This window comes from Buceros rhinoceros, unplaced genomic scaffold (genome assembly GCF_000710305.1).
Source record: "Buceros rhinoceros silvestris isolate BGI_N320 unplaced genomic scaffold, ASM71030v1 scaffold2919, whole genome shotgun sequence".
In the NCBI taxonomy this organism is placed as follows: Eukaryota; Metazoa; Chordata; class Aves; order Bucerotiformes; family Bucerotidae; genus Buceros; species Buceros rhinoceros.
In genome coordinates, this window is record NW_010432058.1 from 24,549 (window position 1) to 44,122 (window position 19,574).

Consider the following 19,574-nt stretch of genomic DNA (forward strand, 5'->3'; position numbering starts at 1 on the left):
GGAGAAGTGAGGGGCAGGGCAGGGCAGGGCCTCCTGCCCTCAGCAGCAGCTGCAGGCTGCTGGGCCAGAACTTGCAACTGCACCCTGAGCATTTTAATCTCTTCAGCGTTAGGAAAACACATGTAAACACTGTCATCTTTTGGGGTGACAGAATCCATATCGCATATAAGATGGGGGAAACTCAGCCCTCAGTTCATCAGAAGCTCAGCTGAAAGCACCTGAGCTTACAGATGCCACCCCCTCTCCCTCAAAGACACAGTCGTGGTCGTGCCCAGAATAGGAGGATGTGAAACCACCACCAGTTCTGCTGGGAACGTTGCTCCGGAGTCTTGCGCTTGAACAGGTTTCTCCTCTCACTCCTTTCTACAGCCATCAACTGTCTCTGCCTGGTTTATAGGTCAGGTTCATCTCTGAGGTAGTTGATGAGAATTGTATTTGAACGTGGCCTTAGTGTGACCCGTGCGCTGAATGACATCATGGGGGAACTCTCCTAACTCCCTCCCCGGAGTTCAATGCTTTAGTTCTTTATAGAGATACGAGATCATCACGCGTTTCTCACTTGGACAAAGCAATGTTTGAAAGTGATCCTCGGATCACATATTGCAAAATTCTCTTCTACAGCCAGTGCAGAAGGAAAATACAGACGGTCAACCTGGATGTCTAGTTTTATCCTTCCAAGTCTGTCATGTAAATCCAGAAGATGCAACTAAATTTTCATAAGACTTCTCCTGTTGATTACTAAAATGGTACTTTTTTCCTTTCATTTTGTCTGAGTCTTTCACGCCTGAATGTCACGTTGGTTTCTTTGCTGCCTTTCACTTTTAGTGATTAATTTGTTACCGAGCATAGGCCACACTGTGCAGGTTTTCAGATACTTGCAGACTGTAGGATTTTTATGTCAATTCACATCTAAAATGAAATTAAAGGTTATTTGTGTATGTTTCAAATGTTATTTTTATTAATGTCTTAACAGCTTTGAGGAAAACTAATGTCAATGTAAGGTGCATTTTCTAGGTTTGATGTGTCAGCTGTTCTGTAATTTCCAGTGCTGTGACCATGTTATAAACCTGCAAAAATCCATTTATATATGCATAAGAAAAAACCCAACCTGTAAAAATGGTTCCAAATTGTCATATACCTGAATGAATGCCCAGGGGGCTGGGGGGAGCCCTCTGTTGCCCTCATTTACAAGCAACCAGATGGACTTTGTTCATTTCAGGAAAAAAAGCTACTCAAGCAGAAACTGTGCTTGTCATGTTGCAGTCTGTGCTGAATCTGTGTGGCTGAGGCTATTCAACCTGGGTTCGTAGTAGGAGCACCAATTATGATTTAGATTAACATGATATGTTCTTTGCTTATGTGATGTGTTCTCATGGGGATGATTTGGTTATTTTTCCAGGCAAGCCAACGTTTATGAAAGCTCCTGAAGATCAGATTGGGATTTCTGGAGGAGTGGCCTCTTTTGTGTGTCAGGCAACAGGAGAGCCTAAACCTCGTATCACATGGATGAAGAAGGGGAAGAAAGTCAGTTCTCAGCGGTTTGAGGTAATTAAAAAAAAAAGAAACCAAAACAACAGATGCACCCACCCACCCCAACCCAAAACAATTCAATAATCAATCTAATGATTGCAGGTGTTAATTACGCAGTAATCATCATTGCAACCTGGATATCTCTGCATCATTACAATACGGGGTCTAGAGTTCTAGAGTAAAGGAACTTTCCTTCCCTGCAGCAATGAGATCTGTAGAGCAGCTGTGGTCCTTTGAGCATGATACTGGAAGCACACATGCAGGACATCTTTTTTCAGATGGGAGACTGGAGCTTACGCTGAACTGGATGGCAGATAGAAGTTGGATCGAGCAATTTTCTGTTTGCATTGTGCAAATTAAGAAGGCACCGTCTTGGTCTGCTATCCCCAGTGAAGTTCAAAAGTGGGATGACAAAACACTCTTGGAAGGCTTTCTAAGTGTTGGTTAGTGCCACCTCTCCCACAAATGCGCTTGGAAGGGGAATGGCAAAGTTATCCTGAAGGGTGAACTGACTTGCCTATGAGGTAGCTTGAATAGCAAATACATTTTCACTGCCTTTCTCCACCTTTTCCTCCAGCTTCCCTTTTTGCAGTTGGGCTCGTTTCTCTAAAAAGTGCCCTTGGAAATGTGACCCTTCTACCATTCTGCTGCCTTTCCTCTAATCCCGTCTTTGATGTTTTTGCTTTTCTGACTGGAGCACAAGATGACTGCTGCCCAGAATGGATTGATTCAAGTCACCAGTTTTAATCATGATTTTGTATGTGAGCAGTAAACCTTGATTAAAGTAATCAATTTTAATCTTGTTTTACATTGTTATTTTTCCCAAATAAAGGTTAAGTTTTCTTGTACAGTCACAATTTAAACATTCTAATTTGTAAGTAAATATAACCTTTATAGGGAATTTGGTACTTACTGGTGCTGACCAGAGGGCTATGCCATATTCTATGCATTTATACAAGCTATTTCATACCTTCATTCACATCAGTTTTGATACATAGTTGAGGAATTTTTATTGTGAAAGGTGGTAGTGAATAATATCTTTCTCTTTTTGCTAGATAACTATTAACTTTGCCTCGTGACTAGGCTAGTCTTTATTTGGAGGAAAGTTGGAGTTCCGTTTAAATTAAAAAATTAATAAACAAGTCTGATGTGCTGAGTTATTACATGAAAGAGGTATCAGTCATTAACAAATGAACAGCATTTCTCTTCTCAGTATCTGTTAGGTCCTTAATTGTTGTAGCTCACTCTCTCTCACACAGAATGTTTGTTCAAAGGATAGTAAGGGCAAAAGAGCTTCTCTGCTGTTTCATCTGTTCGCTTTTTAGCCCTTATCACTGAAGTAAATTAATCTCTGACTTTGTCTCATTTCAAAATTTAGTAGTAGCCCTACACTGTGTAAAGGTTATAGAAATTTTAGCATTTTGTCACAGTTTCCTATTTAATTAAAAAAAAATTAATTCGTTAGAAAGTATTATAGTGATATTCATATTTCTCTTTCCTGTCTGATGCAAGTTGATCCCAAATTTAGGGGTTTTTGCAAGCCGTTCCTCTTGCTTAGAACAGAAGAGCTATTCCTTCCAGTGTGAGGAATAACAGGTTTTTGGTCGTCTTTGTTACCTTTTGATTTCTTCATATTTCTCCTGTCTCTGCAGAGTCATGTTGTGCATATTATTTTTCTCCATCCTGTTGGCATTCATTTAGTCTTTCTGCTGTGAGAAGCACTCCTAAACAGAGCTCTTGAAAACAGAGTAAAAAAGTTTTGCATGGAGGTAATGCAGGTCCTAGTCTGGTGTACATCTGTCTGGAATGAAGTATAGCTTAGCCTCCCCCTGCAGTTCTTAAGTGACAGGAGGTGGGGCTTGTGCCTTTCCCTCACGCTGTCACCATCTGCAGTTCAGTTAATATTTCCAACTTTTGCTGTGCTCAGTAATAGGAGAAGGATGAGTTTGGCATTAACAGTGGCCTGAGGCTGAGCCATCGCAGCCTTGCTGTTAAGGATATAGTGATCCAGCTGCAAACTAACAAATGTCTGTTTCTCCCATGTAGAAGTTAAAGTAATTCATGTTACAGCTTAGCAGGATGGATGGAAAGGCATTGATTTATTAAGGACTTAATTTATTATGCTGGGGAAGGAATCGTAATTACATCATTGTTGATTATGCCAGAGTTGCAAAGTGCCCGATGCTGAAGGGCATTAAAACCCCTCACTTTCTGCTGGAGTTAGCATGCGCTGAGGGTGCTCAAGGTTTTATTCTAGTTTTGTTACTATTTTCCTGGTAATCCCACTGGAGTATATCATTCTGCTCTTCCATCAAGGTGAAAGTTGGCACTAAATTGCTAACAGTGTGATTAGTAAAACCATTAGTGAAAATATGGCTCAGATGTTTTAAATCATCAGATCCACATCTTTATTACCAGGTAGATAATTTGTCAACCTTAATTGATTCATAAAGAACCTCATTGGATCTTCATTTATTCTGGCCTCCTCAGAGGACAAATTATGTTCTTGACTCTGAAATTTTTGCATTTCTGTACTTAGAACATTTCTGTACTTGGAATTTGGACTAATTGCTGGTATTTTATGGCTTACATGGCTTGTTTTGATTTTATTTTTTTTTTTAACCCCTGGATTGTTTTGACTTTCAGTTTTTGTTGTAGAAGATACCGGTAAAGGATTGCTTTCTTTTCTTTGATAAAGGTTATTGAGTTTGATGATGGATCAGGATCAGTTCTGCGGATACAGCCCCTACGTGTTCATCGAGATGAAGCTATCTATGAGTGCACAGCAACCAACAGTGTTGGGGAGATAAACACAAGTGCCAAATTAACAGTGTTAGAAGGTAAGTGGGAAGTTTTTTTTTATGCCTGAGGTGGCAGAAGACATGGCATGTTGGCATGGTGGTTTTAAATGACATGGTGATACAGTAGCTAGTAGCTTGGTTTGGAAAAAGCCGTGTTTGTCCTGTATCATTTGCTATAATTTCCTCCTATTCAGTGGAGCTACTGTTTTGCAGATAGTGATGAAAAGGTTGTAGATACTGAACTTCCTTTAAAGTGTCTGTCTTGTATTGTCTGAGGTGTGTCATTTCTAACCTGGAAGGCTAGCTAAAGAGACATTTGTATGCTTTTCTCATCTGTCTGCTTTGATAGAAGACCCATCTTTGGGGTGTCTAGGAATTGTGTCCAGCAGTCAGAAACTTGATCTGTGTTTCTGCATCTTCTGGATTAAATTGGCACAGCACTTGAATAGATCTTCAGGTTACTCTTCAGATTTTGAGTTTGATCTGGAACTTATCTGGGTTTACTTCTCGCTGTACTGACAACTTGTTACTCTATTTCTTCTGTTAAAAGATAGATATTGAGCCTTGCCTGCTATATGAGCAAGTTTTCATTTACTTGCTATATTGTTTCTTCTAAATTTGAATGTTTTGTGGAAGAGCAGTGTCTTAGATGTAAAGGCTTGAGAGCAGCTGATAATTTTTTTATATTAGATGATTGGAATTGGTGTCTGCTTTTAAGAAAATGTCAGAGTTTTCAGCACATCGATGTGTTGTAGTATTTGTTTATATAAAGGGTTTTGTAAGTGTATGGAAATGTTACAAACCTGGGGCATTTGGCTGAATGGATTTTTTTTTACTTGCATTTACTAACACAAGCAGCAAAAAGGCTTACGCAGATTGCTTGGTTCATATGGATTGATGTAGAAACTTTTGAGAAATGAGAAAAACAGACTGGTAGACTGGTAGGTTTTTATTGCTGTATGATTTTTGAACCAGCAGAGACTGGTTATCCCAGTGGTGAGTGTGCCAGCCGTATATGACAGGTGGTTACCTATTGTCCCTTGTTCTCCCGTCCCCATTTACAGCGTAGAGGTAATCATATTTTCCTCTCTGCTCTGTGACAAAGAATACATTAAACAACTGTAATGTGCTCAGACACTGTGGTGATGGGAATTGGAGAAATCGTTCAATACTTGATGTGATTGTGCATCTTGTTTCTGGAGGTGGGGCATCTTAAAAGGATCAGCTTGCTCTTCGCTAGTAGTATTATTGAGAATAGGGTAACAGGTGCTATAGACTTGAAAATTTTTGGGGAGAAAAAGCAGATCTTTTTGGTTACTTCTTGCCTTTGCAGCCCTGTGTGTGAGTCCGTAAAGCTCAGTGGAGCTCTTCCAGCAGTTTACATGCAGGTCTGTATTTAAATGGCTCTTGCAACTGGATTTTTGAGATACTAGATACTGGGACACCCAACTGTTCCAAGCACATTCCTGTTTCCTTTGGTTGCAGTTGTCTTTATGTATCTTAGATATGTATGCACATGCACACACATGGTGATAATTTATTTGCTCTGTGTTAAATGTTCAAAGGCCCACAGAGACACGAATTGTATGAAGGAGCACAACAGTATTTCTCAGCTCCATGCTGCTCCTGCTGATTTCCTGATGAGGTAAAACTTGCAGACCACCACATAAATAGAGAATGTTAGCAAACACTAGAGACAGGAAAAGACGTGTGCACCCAGTTTAAAAGCCACAGGAGCAAAAGTCACTCTAAGTCAGGCACAGAGCCTGCTTTTCTGTTTGGAAACTTCCCTTAATGGGTAATAATGCTAGTTAATGTGAACCCATAAGGTCAAAAATGATCTGTAGGCTGGGGGGCATGTGTTTTCCTCTCTAAATGAAGAGTATTGACCCCTCGCTGGACGGTCTCGTGATGGGCAAAATTAAGAAACATTTCCTGTATAACAATTTGTATGTGTCATGCATACAGAGCTGTGAGCTTGATAACAGGGTGAAGAGCTACATGCGCCTCCTATGTTGGCTTATCTAACAAAGGTGAGTTCTTTGCATTCAAGAGAAAATATTTTACATTTCTCTGAGACTTTCTATGGACAGGTCTATTTTTTCAGCCATGCTATCTTGCTGTTCTGGGTGGTCTGCCTTAGATTTTACCATTTCTGCATTTTTGGGAGTGCGTTTTTTTTATTATTATTATTATTAATGTTTCTTTGTTTGCTTACATGTTGGCAAAATGGATATTGCAGCTCAGTGCTCTGGTTGTGGTTGTGTTTAGTCTCAGTGGCCTCTAAAAAACAGTGATAAGTGTCCCATCACTCTCTTACGCCATCACTTTCCTAACATGAATTTTATAGAGGTATTTGAAAACGACATGTCTCATGTAGAACTCTTGATACCCTCAAGACTGTCAACTAGGATTAGGTTTTCCCTCTGCTTCTGGGGTTAAAATAATTTCTGTAATTGCTCTCAGGTGGCAGTTTGAGTGATGCAGATATTCTACATTTCTTGTCAAGAATTTGACTAATGCACTGATCCCTGGTGCATGACAAATCTTTATCATAGATGTCCTTGTGGCTACATGCTGCTAAGTACACAGCACATATTGATTTTTACATTAAAAATCCTTTATGACAATAAGTTTTAATGCTCCTTCACAATTTGCTCTTTAGAACATAGGCCTTAACATTAAATCCAGAAGTCACAGTCAGGGTTTAGCAGGCTGTTATTAGATGTCTTTGTAGCTAACTAATCTGGAGCTTTTTTTTATTTAGATTTCTGCAATGTTTTACAGATCACAGGCAGATAATCCTTTCTAATTGCCAACTTACTCCATTCTGAATATTAAATGAGAAGCATGAGTCCAGTCTCCTGGAGGAATCGGGAATTCTCACACAGTGAATCCCTTTTAACAGTTCAGTTCCCTTTCATTCTTTGCTCACATGTCTCTCATTTTTCCCTTCTAACTCTAAATCCTGTTGCGACCAAACTACGCATACTTAGTGTAACTGGAAATTATTCCTCCTGTTGATAGGAGGAGAAATAGACATGCATATACCTTCTCTTCTCATTTCTCCTGGGTAGCTGATAAGCTGAATTATGTATGAGTCATATTGAACATTTCTATCTTTTTTCCAATTATGACCTGAAGCAGCACCGAAGTACATTCCTGCCTGCCTGACAGAGGAGGAAAGCAGTGCAGGGAGGGGAGAGCTAGAATCAATAAGCTGACACACATTCCCAAGAAAAGCCTTGGGGACAGTTAGTGGCACTAACAAATTAATAAATATATTATTCAGTGGTAATGTTGAGAATTACAGGGCTTTTTAAATAGGGGTATTATATGAAATGTGAGTAGGAAGGATGCCAGCGTGGAAGAACGTAGCAGCAGGCTGATTGCAGGAGTGTCTACGTGGTGTCCTTCCACAAGACTGCTTGTACGTTTGGCTTTGCAGCTGTATGAGGAAAGATGATGATAACAGTGTTTGTCTCTAGTTGCCTGTACACCGAAGCATACCTTGAGTCTGTGGTTTCCAGCAGCCTCCACCCAACAGGAAGATAGGGAAAAGCAGTGCAAAAAAAAAAAAAAAAAGTATAGAAGTGTTCAAGAGTCAGGGAGGAGTATATCGATTCTTTGGAAAAGGAAGGAGGCTCAAATACAAAGTATACTGTCAGTCCCTTTTCCCATACCTTTCCACCCTGTGGCATGTGATTAACAGAATTGGCAACTATTTAGTTGTAACTGGTCCTTTAATGCAAGCAATCTTTTTTTATTGTTATTTCCCTGTAACCTCAAGCATACAGTCACATCCAAGTGACACTGAATATATTTGGAGTTTCATTTCCCTTTGTTTATAAGTAGGTTAAATGAAAATATCATCTCCAATTTCCATTTCCAGCACAGATCTATGCAAATCCCCTGTGCTCCTATCCCAGACTCCTAATCATGTGTCACATAGTTATCTGCTTGGAGAGCGCTGCCAGGCTCTGCAGGAGAGCAGCTCCTGGTAAAGAGGACAGACGGAAGAGCCAGGAAAGGGTTGCTTATACACTGGGTTTCATCTCAAGGTAACCTGTCAAGTTAGGTTTTACCAGCTGATGACGTGCTGACAGAAGTCAGGGAAGTTTTGGTGTGTTTCAGTGGAGCCCTATGAAGTTCCCAAGTGCAGCTGTTGTCCTGGGCTGGGAAGCACCTCCACCTTACCGTAATTTGCTGTTTACTGAACCATGTCATGAGCTTAATTTCTTTCACCATCTGCCAGCTGCATTCCAGTTCCTGGGGTTACCCTGTTTGAAATGCTGTAAATGATAAACATTTGACTGTTACAAATTATTTCTGCAGAGAGCTAGATCTCAGAAGGCCTGAAACAATATGCCCTTTTTGTAAACACTCTTCTAAAAGTGATTTTGTCATCGGAATAGCAAACAGAAGTTAGGTCTGTTTAATCCTTGTTTATGTTTGGTTAGTTACAAAAGGATCAGTCAGATCGCTGTACTTTGGCTCACATTCGTCTTCATTACTTTTGCATCTTTTTGCCAAGAAGAATTTCTAGCAATGTGTAACAAAATTGCAACAGTTACAGAGGGGAAATTAAATCCATTTGGACGTAATGAATGTGTAAATGCATTAAGGCTCCCCGTACCTTGCTGCTGCTAGGCTTGGTACTATTCTCTTCAGATCTCTGGTCAGGAGAGGGACAAGTCTTCCCTCTACATGTTTCGTGTTCATTAACTGTTCCATCTCCTTTGGTCTCTCCCTGGGAAGAAAGACTGCTGGGATGGCAGAGGTCCTGCTGCTGTTCTTGGCTTTCTGCACAAGCTGCTCAAATAGCGCTTTCTTTCGGTATGAGGCAGGCACTTCAGGGACCTCTGTAACTATTGTATTTCCAAGCGCTGCAGCATGCTTCACTACTTAGGAAAATGTCCTAAAATACAATGATGCACAGAGAAATGAAGAAGCCTGAGTGCGTGTATTTTGCCTTGGGTCATGGCATGTCCTATGCTTATTAAAAAGGGAACCGTTAAACTAGTTACTCATGGTGGCCTTATTAAGAAGTTTAGGTTGTCACCCATAACAATTTAAATCCCAGCTCACACAGTCTTATACAATTAAGGTATAAAGGGTTCTCACAAGGAAAGAGCTGATTGTGCTGCTCAACAGCAGGTCACCTAGTATTGGTCTGGTAAGTTACTTTATGAGCCCTGTCATTGTGCAAAGAACTCTAACCATTTCTCATGTACTGAACAGTGACTAGAAGAATCCCAGAAGTTCCTCGGGAAAGAGGTGGTCTCTTGGTCCCATAGCATACAGATTGAGCAGAATTGGTGATCTTTTTCAATTAGAGCAAGGAAATTTAAAGATTGTTTTATTTGTATCACCATATGGTACACTTATGTCCCATGCTGTTCCTATCCAGGTTGCTATCCAGAACCGCTTCAACTATTTAATTTTTGGTATCTATAGAGCACCTATCATCTCAAACAGATGAGAAAGACCTGGTTGTCTTCATTTTATTTATTTATTTTCAAAATGTGATTCCATAAGACAGTTAATCTTATTCTTATAGTTAATTATTTATAATATTTAACAGGAAAGTCTTTCTTGACTGTGAATGAGAGACAAAGAAGTAATGTTTTCAGGTGAAGAGAAGTTTTAAGTGTTGCTGGTCTCTCCTCCAAACAGAAGAGTCAGCAGATCTTTAGAATGTATCAGACCCAAATGCCATTGTTTCCATTTCTTATCTCTGTTTAAATGATTAACTAATGGGACGTAACCATATAATGTACCTGTGATAGAAAGTTCCATCAAAAGGCTGCCATACACGAGGGTTAACATCCAGGTTCATTCCACAAGTTTATGAAGCAAGAAATACAACCTTTGAAAAGTTTTATATGAAATATCACATAGTAAATGCCAAGCTGAACCCTTTGGAGCTGTGTACTCCCATAAAATTTTGTCTGAAAAGGTACTGGCCTCTTAATCTTGAGAACACTCTTCTTTTATAGCAAGTGGCTCTTTCTGCATATTGCCTCTCAAATGACGTCCTATGAGACTGCGTCTGTAACAGGATGGGATGTTGTCACGGTTTTATCAGCAAGGTAATGGCGTCAATGATATTGCAGCAACACCCAAAAGAGCACCTGTGATTCAGGGAGAACTCACCAGATAAGAACAACTGAGCTTTAATTGTCAACAAACAAGGAGGAAGTATTTTCTACAGAATCCTACACAGGCTCTAACGCGGGGTTCGTATTGCTAAGTGCTAGGCATCTTGAAGTTGTAAGCGTGCAGCTGTGATAGTAAGTGTGCAGTTACATCCTGTAAAAAGATTTCTCAGAGCTCCTATCTCACACAATTGATTTATTACAAGTTTATTCAGCAGTTTATAAGCGCTGACTTTGACACTGAAAATCATATTCAGCTAAAATTTTTTTGTCACCAGTAATAGTTGTCAGCTTTCTACTGGCTCCATTTCTCAAATCCCTCGTGAAGATATTCAGAAATGTGGGTGCTCATTCAGAGGCTTTTGGCAACCTACTGATAACTTTTGGCTGTTAGGAAAATTGATAATTGAGTCCCGGGCCTTATTTTCTCTCTTTTCCTGGGCTCAGGGTATAGTGATGGGTTGCTTCTCACTCTGTACTATCTTACAGCTTCCTGGGATATTGTCATGGAAAGTGCTGGCTGTTCTCTGCTGCTGCTCTGCTATCAAAACATTCAGCCTATTCCAATAGGTAAATGAGGCACAAACAGATAAGTTTAACTCTCTGGCACAGATGCGTTCACGTAGGCAGGTTCCTGTCTTGTTGGGGAGGCGTCCCTGTGGGTTGCTATTTCCCAGCTGAGACCAGGGGTGGCCTGATGACTGCTGCTGTGTCTCTGTTCCAGTTTGAAATCAGACAGGTTAGATTAAATTGTCTGTGGTTTAAACTAATCTGTTTTGACTCTATGTTGGAACAGATCATCGGGCCCAGCTGGGAGGCAGCAACCACCAGCACTGCCTTTCATGTCACTGCAGAACGGCTGGCATTCCCATGTGCCCCGACCCCTGTGGCCCCAGCAGTGTCTGAAAGCTTAGACAGGGCTGGGATTTTGTTAGTGTCAGTAGGCAGTAAACCAGGGAGGAATCCTTGGCTCAGGCCTGGGCTAAAAAGGGTGATAGTCTAAAAAGGGTGGGAGAGTGGAGAAACGAAGTAAAGGCTGCCAGGAGGGACGTGTGTGTTCCATAAGCTTTTTGGCCTAGATACCACAAAGGAAGAAAAAGGCAGGAATAACTTAGGTGTAAGGTAACAGATTGTAAATCTTGAAGTAAATACATTTATTCAGAAAATGAGGGTGTTTAGGCTGAGGTGTTTGCTAGTTAATGTCCTAATCTGTACCAGAAAGTGGCCGAGTAAGTTGCAGTAGAATCCTCACATTGTTTCACAGATGATATGCCAATCTTTTCAATTCCCCGGGTCCTAGTGGTCCCATTGTGTACCTGTTCCTGATTGATTTCAGATACTTTTCTTTTAACACACCCAACTACAGATGTGCACAAAAGGAGCCTTGCAGGTGTCTTTTCAAAAGCATTTGTGGATCCATGCATTTTGGAGCTACACCATCAGATGTATGCTAGGGTCATGGTTGCTTTTTTTCATTGAGTTGGTCACTGGCTAGCATAACTTCTCTGTTTCTCTGATGCACCTGCATTTGTCTTGTCTCCTTGTTTAAACACAGTATGTGCCAGGCTTATAGCAAAAATTCTTAGTATTTCTTATGTTTGTTCCTAATATTCCTGTCACTTAAGGTTATTTGGCTCTTCTTGATTGATTTTTTTTTTTGACTCTTCTCTTTATTTACAGCATCTCTGCAATGCTGTGAATTTAATACCTGCCTTTTGTGTGGAGGTTGTTAATACATCTAGTCATTTCAAAACTGATATTTGAGAAACTTGTTGATAAAGACATTGTTGGACTACTAATGAAAATAGTAAACAAGAGAGTGGAATCAATGAGGTGCCAGTGAGCCCTGATTTGGCTCTCAAAATGTTTATCTGATAATAACTAGGCTGTGGCTGGACCTGGTGACTCTTAGATAATAAATCAGGTTTGGAGGATTGGCAGCTGGAAGAAAATGCTTCTATTAATGAGTCATGTATGCATGGATCTAGAAGTCTTTTCAGAGAAAGATAAAAAAGAGACATGAAAACCCACAATTATAACTTAGTTTCTTATTGTAAAAGGCACTTTAAGGGAAATGTATTTCATTCACCTGGAATAGGCAAACAAGAAGTTACTAACTTTGGATAATTAGAGTAACTGTAACCCTTGTCAGAATCAAACATCACATTCCTTGTCAGATTTAACATCTACTGGTGACTGTCAGAGGCTGAGAACATAGTTCTTTGTCATCAGATATTTCAAAAGACCTTTCTTATTGCTGGATCTCTCAAAATGCCTCATTCTGAGAGCAAGGGTAACAACCTGTTACTGACAGATGTGCTCTCTGTAGCTTGCGTATCAGTCCTGCTGGTATCTCCTGCTGACTAATAAAGTTAGTTGCTAGTTTGTATTTGTAGAGGCTTTGAAGTCTGTTAGGTTGTGGAATAGCCTTCTGGAAGAGTTAGTAGCTCGTCATTTGAACCATTGCAAATTAATGGGAAACACTGCTTGATAATGTTATGTGGGTATCTGTCTTTGGTTCCAAGGAAAAAGGGAAGGGCAAGAGCAAGATGTCCTGAAAAGCCTTTCTGAGTCCTTAACTACTTTTGCAAAATTATCTTACGTAGCTGCTCGTAACCAAGAGACTCTTTGCTCAAAGCTTAGTGACCTCTTGTCATTTACTGGTACGCCATGACTTACACAGACACTTAAGAAGATGTAGCACCGCAGTGATCTTCTATAACTTCTTCTGCAGAAGTGGGAGAATATATCCACTTAATAGAACTGGAGAGTAAGTTCTTAAATGGAAAATGGAGCAGGGAGGGAACAGAATGTGATAACCACGACCGCAGGGAATGCAGTGCTACAGCTATGAAAGCATAAATCTCTGCATATAAGAAAGTTTCTATACAGTCATCTTGGGCTTATGTTCTGTGCCTTATCTTCTTCCTCTCACTAAAAAGAAAAAAAAGTCACTGCAGCAATTAAATCACTCTTGGTGAAATCACTACTTTAAAATGGAAGCCAGAAAAATGTGAAACTGGAATATCAACACATGCTAATAAATCTGTAGCAACAACAACTGTTCAGAAAAGAGGATGTCCACGTAGGGAACCGTATACTTCATGTGTCACTTACCGTACCTGTGGAAGAAAACATTTCATAAGTACTTTTACTTCCTCTCCTGCAGAAAAAGGAAAATCACATAATTACTACTGATGGGCCACATTTTGGTCTTGGTCTGCCTTGTCGACTGTACAAACCAAAGCCGGCTTTGCATTAAAGACCTGTAATACTGATCATTCGGACAGCAGCTTTCTGTGCGTCATGCTTATTCACAAATCCCATGTCTAGTTGTCCTTACAGAGCTCTTGTTGATCTCATATTGTTTTTATACAGTCTGGTGTCAGGAAGGCTCTACGTTTATGATGTTTATTAAAATACAGTGCCCAGATAATGAGTAAAAGGAATAATTTGCCCTAATTTTGGATGCAAGGAAGTAATTATTGTGACCGTCCATTGCTAATTTGTTACTTGAGCTGTTAGTGACTAAAATATGCTTGGTATAAAGATGATCTAAAATGCATGCATTCCACTTGCTGTCTTAGAAGCCCAGAGAATCTTTATAAAAGTATTAACCTTGTGGTAGTAAAACACCATCTTCCCCATAGAGTTATCTAACAATTGTTTATTCTTATGGATATTTCAGTTGGATAATGAAGTAGTGACTCTTTCTGGCACTCTCACCTGCTCAGATTCTTTCTGCCCAGAGCTCCAGAATAGCTCTTTCAAATCCTTCATGCTAAGAAAACCAGCAGGTGTGAGGTATAATAAGATATGTCTTTTCAAGAGCATCTAGTGCCTTGATGAGGCAGGTTGGATGATGCCTTGGGAGAACATTGCAATGTGTTCATCTGTCCTGCTAATCCTGTGCTGTTCCTTCAATCCTTTTATCACAAGGGTCCAGCCTGGATGAAATCTTTCCAAATTCATGGTGTATGAGTTGAGTGGAGAAGTCTAAATAGCAATCAGAGCTATAACTTTATTCACTGTTGTGTTGGTGTTCCAAGCTGGGACTGGGAGGAGTTTCCCTGTGATAAGAGTGCCTGTCAGCACAGGATGCAGAATGCTGTAAATAAAACTAGCTGCACAAAGCACTGCATTGTGCCAGCAGAACTGGCATTGTGACCTTGTAACAACTCTAAGACCACTGGAAAGGCATCGGAAACACTAACCTGTTGGGGACCTTACAAATCCAACGTCTTGAGGTTTGCTACTACAGCTCCAAATTGGTGCTTTGTTTACAAGCAAGGCGATACTGGAATTCATTTTTATTTATCTCTTTGATTTAGACAATGCCACAGTTGGTCCTGGTGAGGAGAAAGTCCTTGAAGAGAGAACAGAAATAATTCATAAACATATTGATGAAAAAGGCATAAACTGCACACAGGGTGGTATTAAGAAAAGGGAGGTAATGAATTGGGGAATGCATAGTCCAAGCTGACAGGATATCCAGTATAAAGAAGAACAGACTGAAAAGGTGCAGAGAAGGAACAGAATGTGCCTGCATCTCCTTCACTTTGAGTCCCAGCAGGGAAGAGTAGTGCATGCCAGCAGTACTACAATCCAAGGAAGTGCCTTCCAGGTGGAGCTCCATGCCTAATGTGTGATAAACACACCAGGCAAAGCAGAGAGCTTGCTGTCCCTTGGAGCCTTTCTGGAAGGGAGACCAGAGCCCAGCTGAACCCCTGGCAAGTACTAGTCCACTGAAAGCCTACATATGGTAGAAATCAAAAATGGTTCACCTGAAAGAGTGAAGAAGTCAGCAAGGAGTGCCCTTGATTGCACGGACCATTCTCTGTAAGGAGATTGTGTGTTGTCTTCTGCCTCCTGCCAGAAGGTTAATTAGGGCAGGGTTTTTTTTCCTGTAAGAATATCACTGACTTGAAACCCAGCTAAATTATTCGTGTAGATGTGTTATCAGCAAAACCAGTGTTGAAGCTGTTGAATGAATTGAGGCTGGGGGAAACTCTGTGTGTGGTCTTTACAAATAAATTATTTGGTTGCTTGACTTGATTTGATTTTTGGTTGCTTGATTTGGATATGAATTTGTCCCTTCAAAAAGTAGCATTTCAGAGAACCTTAGCTGACGCTTCGCCTGCAGGAATAATGTGGCCTCATGGAAAAAGTAGCGGTTGTTTTGCCTAGAGGTGATAGGCTTAATCAGAGTCCACCTGATTGGCATGTAGCGCACATCCTAACGTTGTAACTTCTGCCTGCCGTGTGCTCATAGTCCTGAGGAAGAAATTGCTGATCAGATGAACAGTATCTAGGCTTGAATTTAGCAAACATGAGTAAAAATCTCTATCTTTTGCAGTAGGACTTTGAAAAGGGGGGAAAAAAGAAAATGGTCCTGAAGGATTCGTGTTTTTACTAATTAGACACTAAAAATGATAGAAGTGCTTAAAAAAAAAAATAGTAAAATAAAGCCTTAGCTCTTGCCCCAGGCATGAATTTACTAGCTTTAGTTTGTTGTTCAGTTTGGTTCATTGATCTTGTCACAATTGATGATTCATTAAGTTGTGACTACTGTAGAAATTACAATGCACAGATGTAGCTGTACTGCACATCTGTGTGTTCCCAATGTGTTAATGATTAAAAAATGCACTTTCTGTCTGGCCATCCACTGTGCTTCAAGTGCCAGCTGACATTTTGTATTACTGAGCCATTTGTTGTGGTTGGCAAAGAGAAAGTCTTTTGGTTCTCCTTGTACTTTTTTTGTTACTTTTATCTGTATTCCAGATAGCTGGATTTGCTTTTCCCAGCAACCTTGGCCTTGCAGAATGCCAGTTGTGATGTCTGTCTCTTTCTGCAGGCTGACACTTTTTTTCAATGTCACGTTTCTCCAGGTGTTTGCTTACAGTAGATGGGGTTATTTCCTGCACCAAGTCATGAGGAACGTGTCCAGCTCAAAAGCAGGATTTGCTGTTTTCCTGACTTGCTCTGGATTCTGAATTTTAATTCAGAAGTTTGGCTGAGGTGTCATTGCCTCCGTTCCTAGCTTAATTCTTACAGCTCAGTTTGTGTAAAGCTTCTCATCCTAGCAGGTCCCAGAAGACCTCAAAAACTTTAAGTATGTTGACTTACAGGCTGATTGGCACCAGCAATTCAACAATATGTGGCAACACTGTAGAACAACTTAATTGTTAAACCTACCTCTAGCCTTTTCCTCTAATTCAAGCCAATATTCAACCTGGTTCTTATTAGAGATTTGTATTTGATCAGAGCAGAAATCTGAGGAGTTGTCTGATGGAGCATGGCTTTGCATTGATGAGGCAAGCTGTGCCCACTGTTAAATCATACTAAGGTTATGCCCGTGTTGTATAGTTAATGCGCTTCCTTGTGGTTACGTTCCATCTCTAATACCACTTCCAAGTGCAGACAATCCTGTTAAGACTCCTCTTGCCTCAGGGTTTTCAGGGAGTGACCAGGAAGAGCAGACTGCATCTGTTCAAGCACATACAAGCCAATGTACCTGGCTCTGTGTCCATTTCCAAATTGATCATAGGGTCTGTGGCAAGAGGGTCCATGTCTAGCATCTTCTCTGTTTCAGCCATACAGGTATGTCTGAAAGCTAGGTTACAGGATGTCTTTAGTAAATTATATACCACATCATCCAAAGAAAGTGCAAAGCAACTGTGAGTCCAGCACTAAATGGTCGATTTATTCCAGTGTTGAAACTGTGTGATCTCAACTTTAATCCAAGCCATCTGGATCTTTCTAAGACCGCAAACCCTCTTTTTCTGCCCTGTCTCTCTGAGATCCCCTTTTCCACACAAGCTTCTGTAAATTCCCTTCAACAGGGTGAACAGTTTGAGCTCTGTAAGCCCCTGTTGTACAGCCTATTTCCTAGCTCCTGGCTTGCCTTTGTAGCTCATCTTGAAATTCTCCGTGCTATTTCCAAGCCCTTCTGGAAATGCATTCATTGCAATTCACACCGTAATTTACTGCCTTAAGAAACAGCCACAATGATTTAAACCAAAGGTCAGTCTATCCCACTTTTCCAGGAGCCAGTGCTGGATGCCAGGGAAGTGTGTAAGGACAAAGCATACTTATAGTGATGATTCCTCCAAATACACACTTCTCTAGCCTCTACTGATGTGTACTTGTGGCATTTTTGAGCTAGTGGTTTTAATCAAAACTAATGAAAGAAGAATCTAGCTATTCTTTGAACTTTTAACTTCTAGTGTTCATAATATCTCATAGCAAGACATTTCCCAGCTTAACTATGTGATCTGTGAAAAAATACCTGTTAAGTGCTAGTATTATCCTATGCCCTTTAGTCTTTATATTAGATTGGACAGTGGATTATTATTATTATAATCAGCATCATTAGGGACTCTGGATTTAGTAGCTCTTTATTGCACCCATCCTTGTTTGTGTCTTCCATACTAAAAAGTGGTGGTCTATTTAGTAGTGATCTAACATACATTATTTGAAACAGCAAAATCATACTTCCCATCCAGTAGAAACAAGGCTGGGTAGCACCAACCTGGAGTTGCTTTACCTTCTCTGTCACGCTATTGCATTAATATTGTGAGCCCTTTGAGTTGCTGTCTTCCAGGACTCTTGCATCTTGCAGGATGAGCATATTTTTTTTTTCTTGTGGCAACTGGGAACACATCTGGAAAGCTCTAGAACCTCTGTTTGTCCATGTGAGTCAGTGCACAGGGTCCAACTAGATAAAAGATGAAACTTGAGGAGAAGTTTTGTGATGTGCAGTAGGAGAGAACCAGCCTCAGTAACTCAGGTGTTTGGTTTTTTGTTTAATTCCTTGTGTTCAAATTGCTCTGTCCTCTTTTGTATTCAGATATAATCTGTTGGATGTTGCCTGCTTAATTCTCTGCAGTTCATAGCAGTAGCCTGTCTTCATTATTTATAATCCCTCTAAGTTCTTTCGTGAAGTTCTTTCTGTTTGTGAAGCAGGCCTGCAGCGGGATGTGCTCTGCAGCTTGCCTCAGTAGCTGTGATGAGGGGGAAAAGGCTCTAAGGCCCTTTTGTGCAACTGTGGAAGGCTGCACCCAGGTTTTCCTTACATTGATTTTGACAGCAGAATCGTACATGTCCCTCATCTCCAGACCTGACTAAGAGCTTTTACCAGAAAAAGAAAATTTTAAAAGCTGTCAAGCACCAAGGCAGTTTTCCACTCCCTACAATCGTATCTGCTAAAATTCATCCCTGGGTTGGTGGATCTGCCCCGATACTCAGGCTCCACAGTGGAAAATTTTGAGCTACTTGATGCAAATGAAGGACAGTAAGTGACCGTAACCCACTGAGACTTGATTGAGGCCAACTTCCCATTTTTTCTTCAAACATTTAGTTTTAACAGAAGTGAGATGTTATTTGTCAGCTTTGCAAGACAAGCAGTGCTGGAGTAAATTGAGAAGTGAGTGGAGCTGAGCCAGACAGAGTGGATCCTTTTCACCTTTTCTTGCTCTTTTGTATACAGAAAGGCAAGAGACTTTCAGGAGTGTCCCTTCTAGTCTCATGCACCCATGTGGTCTCTTCATCTGACCAATGGGAAATACACAAAAGGTGTCCATAAAAAAAAGAAGTGTGTTTAAGGAAACTGTCTGAAACATAAGACACAAAATTTGACAGCTCATTTTTTCATCTTCCTAACAACTGTGTCACTAATACTCATTGAAGCATAGAATTGAAATGCCTTGTCTTATCTCTTAACCTGTTCTTTTATGGTATACATTTTTTAAAAAAATTGCAGCACTGTTGTCCTCTAGATCAGTGCTGCTATTCTAAGCCTGGCAAGTGTTGTTTTTCTGTCGCTGAAAAATGAATCTGCAGAATCTGAATATAATCCAGTGATTCATTACTTTATGCATTTTCAGTTTATTGAGACAAGAAGTGCCGGATTTTGTGGAAACTGGACTTTGCTGCCAAGTAACAAAGCTTGAACATGTTCTCCTTGTGGCATTACTTATTTACAGCTACTATGGACAAGCAGGTAGAATGATGCAGGCACAAGATTCACTAGCAGAAATTACAGACTCCATAGTTAGTTACCCAGTTAATAGTGATGCTGTAGCGG

At 40.4% G+C, this 19,574-nt stretch overlaps 1 protein-coding gene across 1 annotated transcript in view; it reads left to right on the forward strand.

Annotated features, from left to right (window-relative positions):
* The window catches only part of PTPRF (protein tyrosine phosphatase, receptor type, F), a gene marked incomplete at its 3' end in the record, with an annotated part of 183,295 nt that overhangs the window by 586 nt on the left and 163,135 nt on the right, over positions 1–19,574 (forward strand). Inside the window, exons 3-4 of the mRNA XM_010143635.1 lie at positions 1,400–1,545; positions 4,229–4,370. Of these exons, the coding sequence (XP_010141937.1) occupies positions 1,400–1,545; positions 4,229–4,370 (288 nt within the window). The remainder of the gene's footprint in view (positions 1–1,399; positions 1,546–4,228; positions 4,371–19,574) is intronic.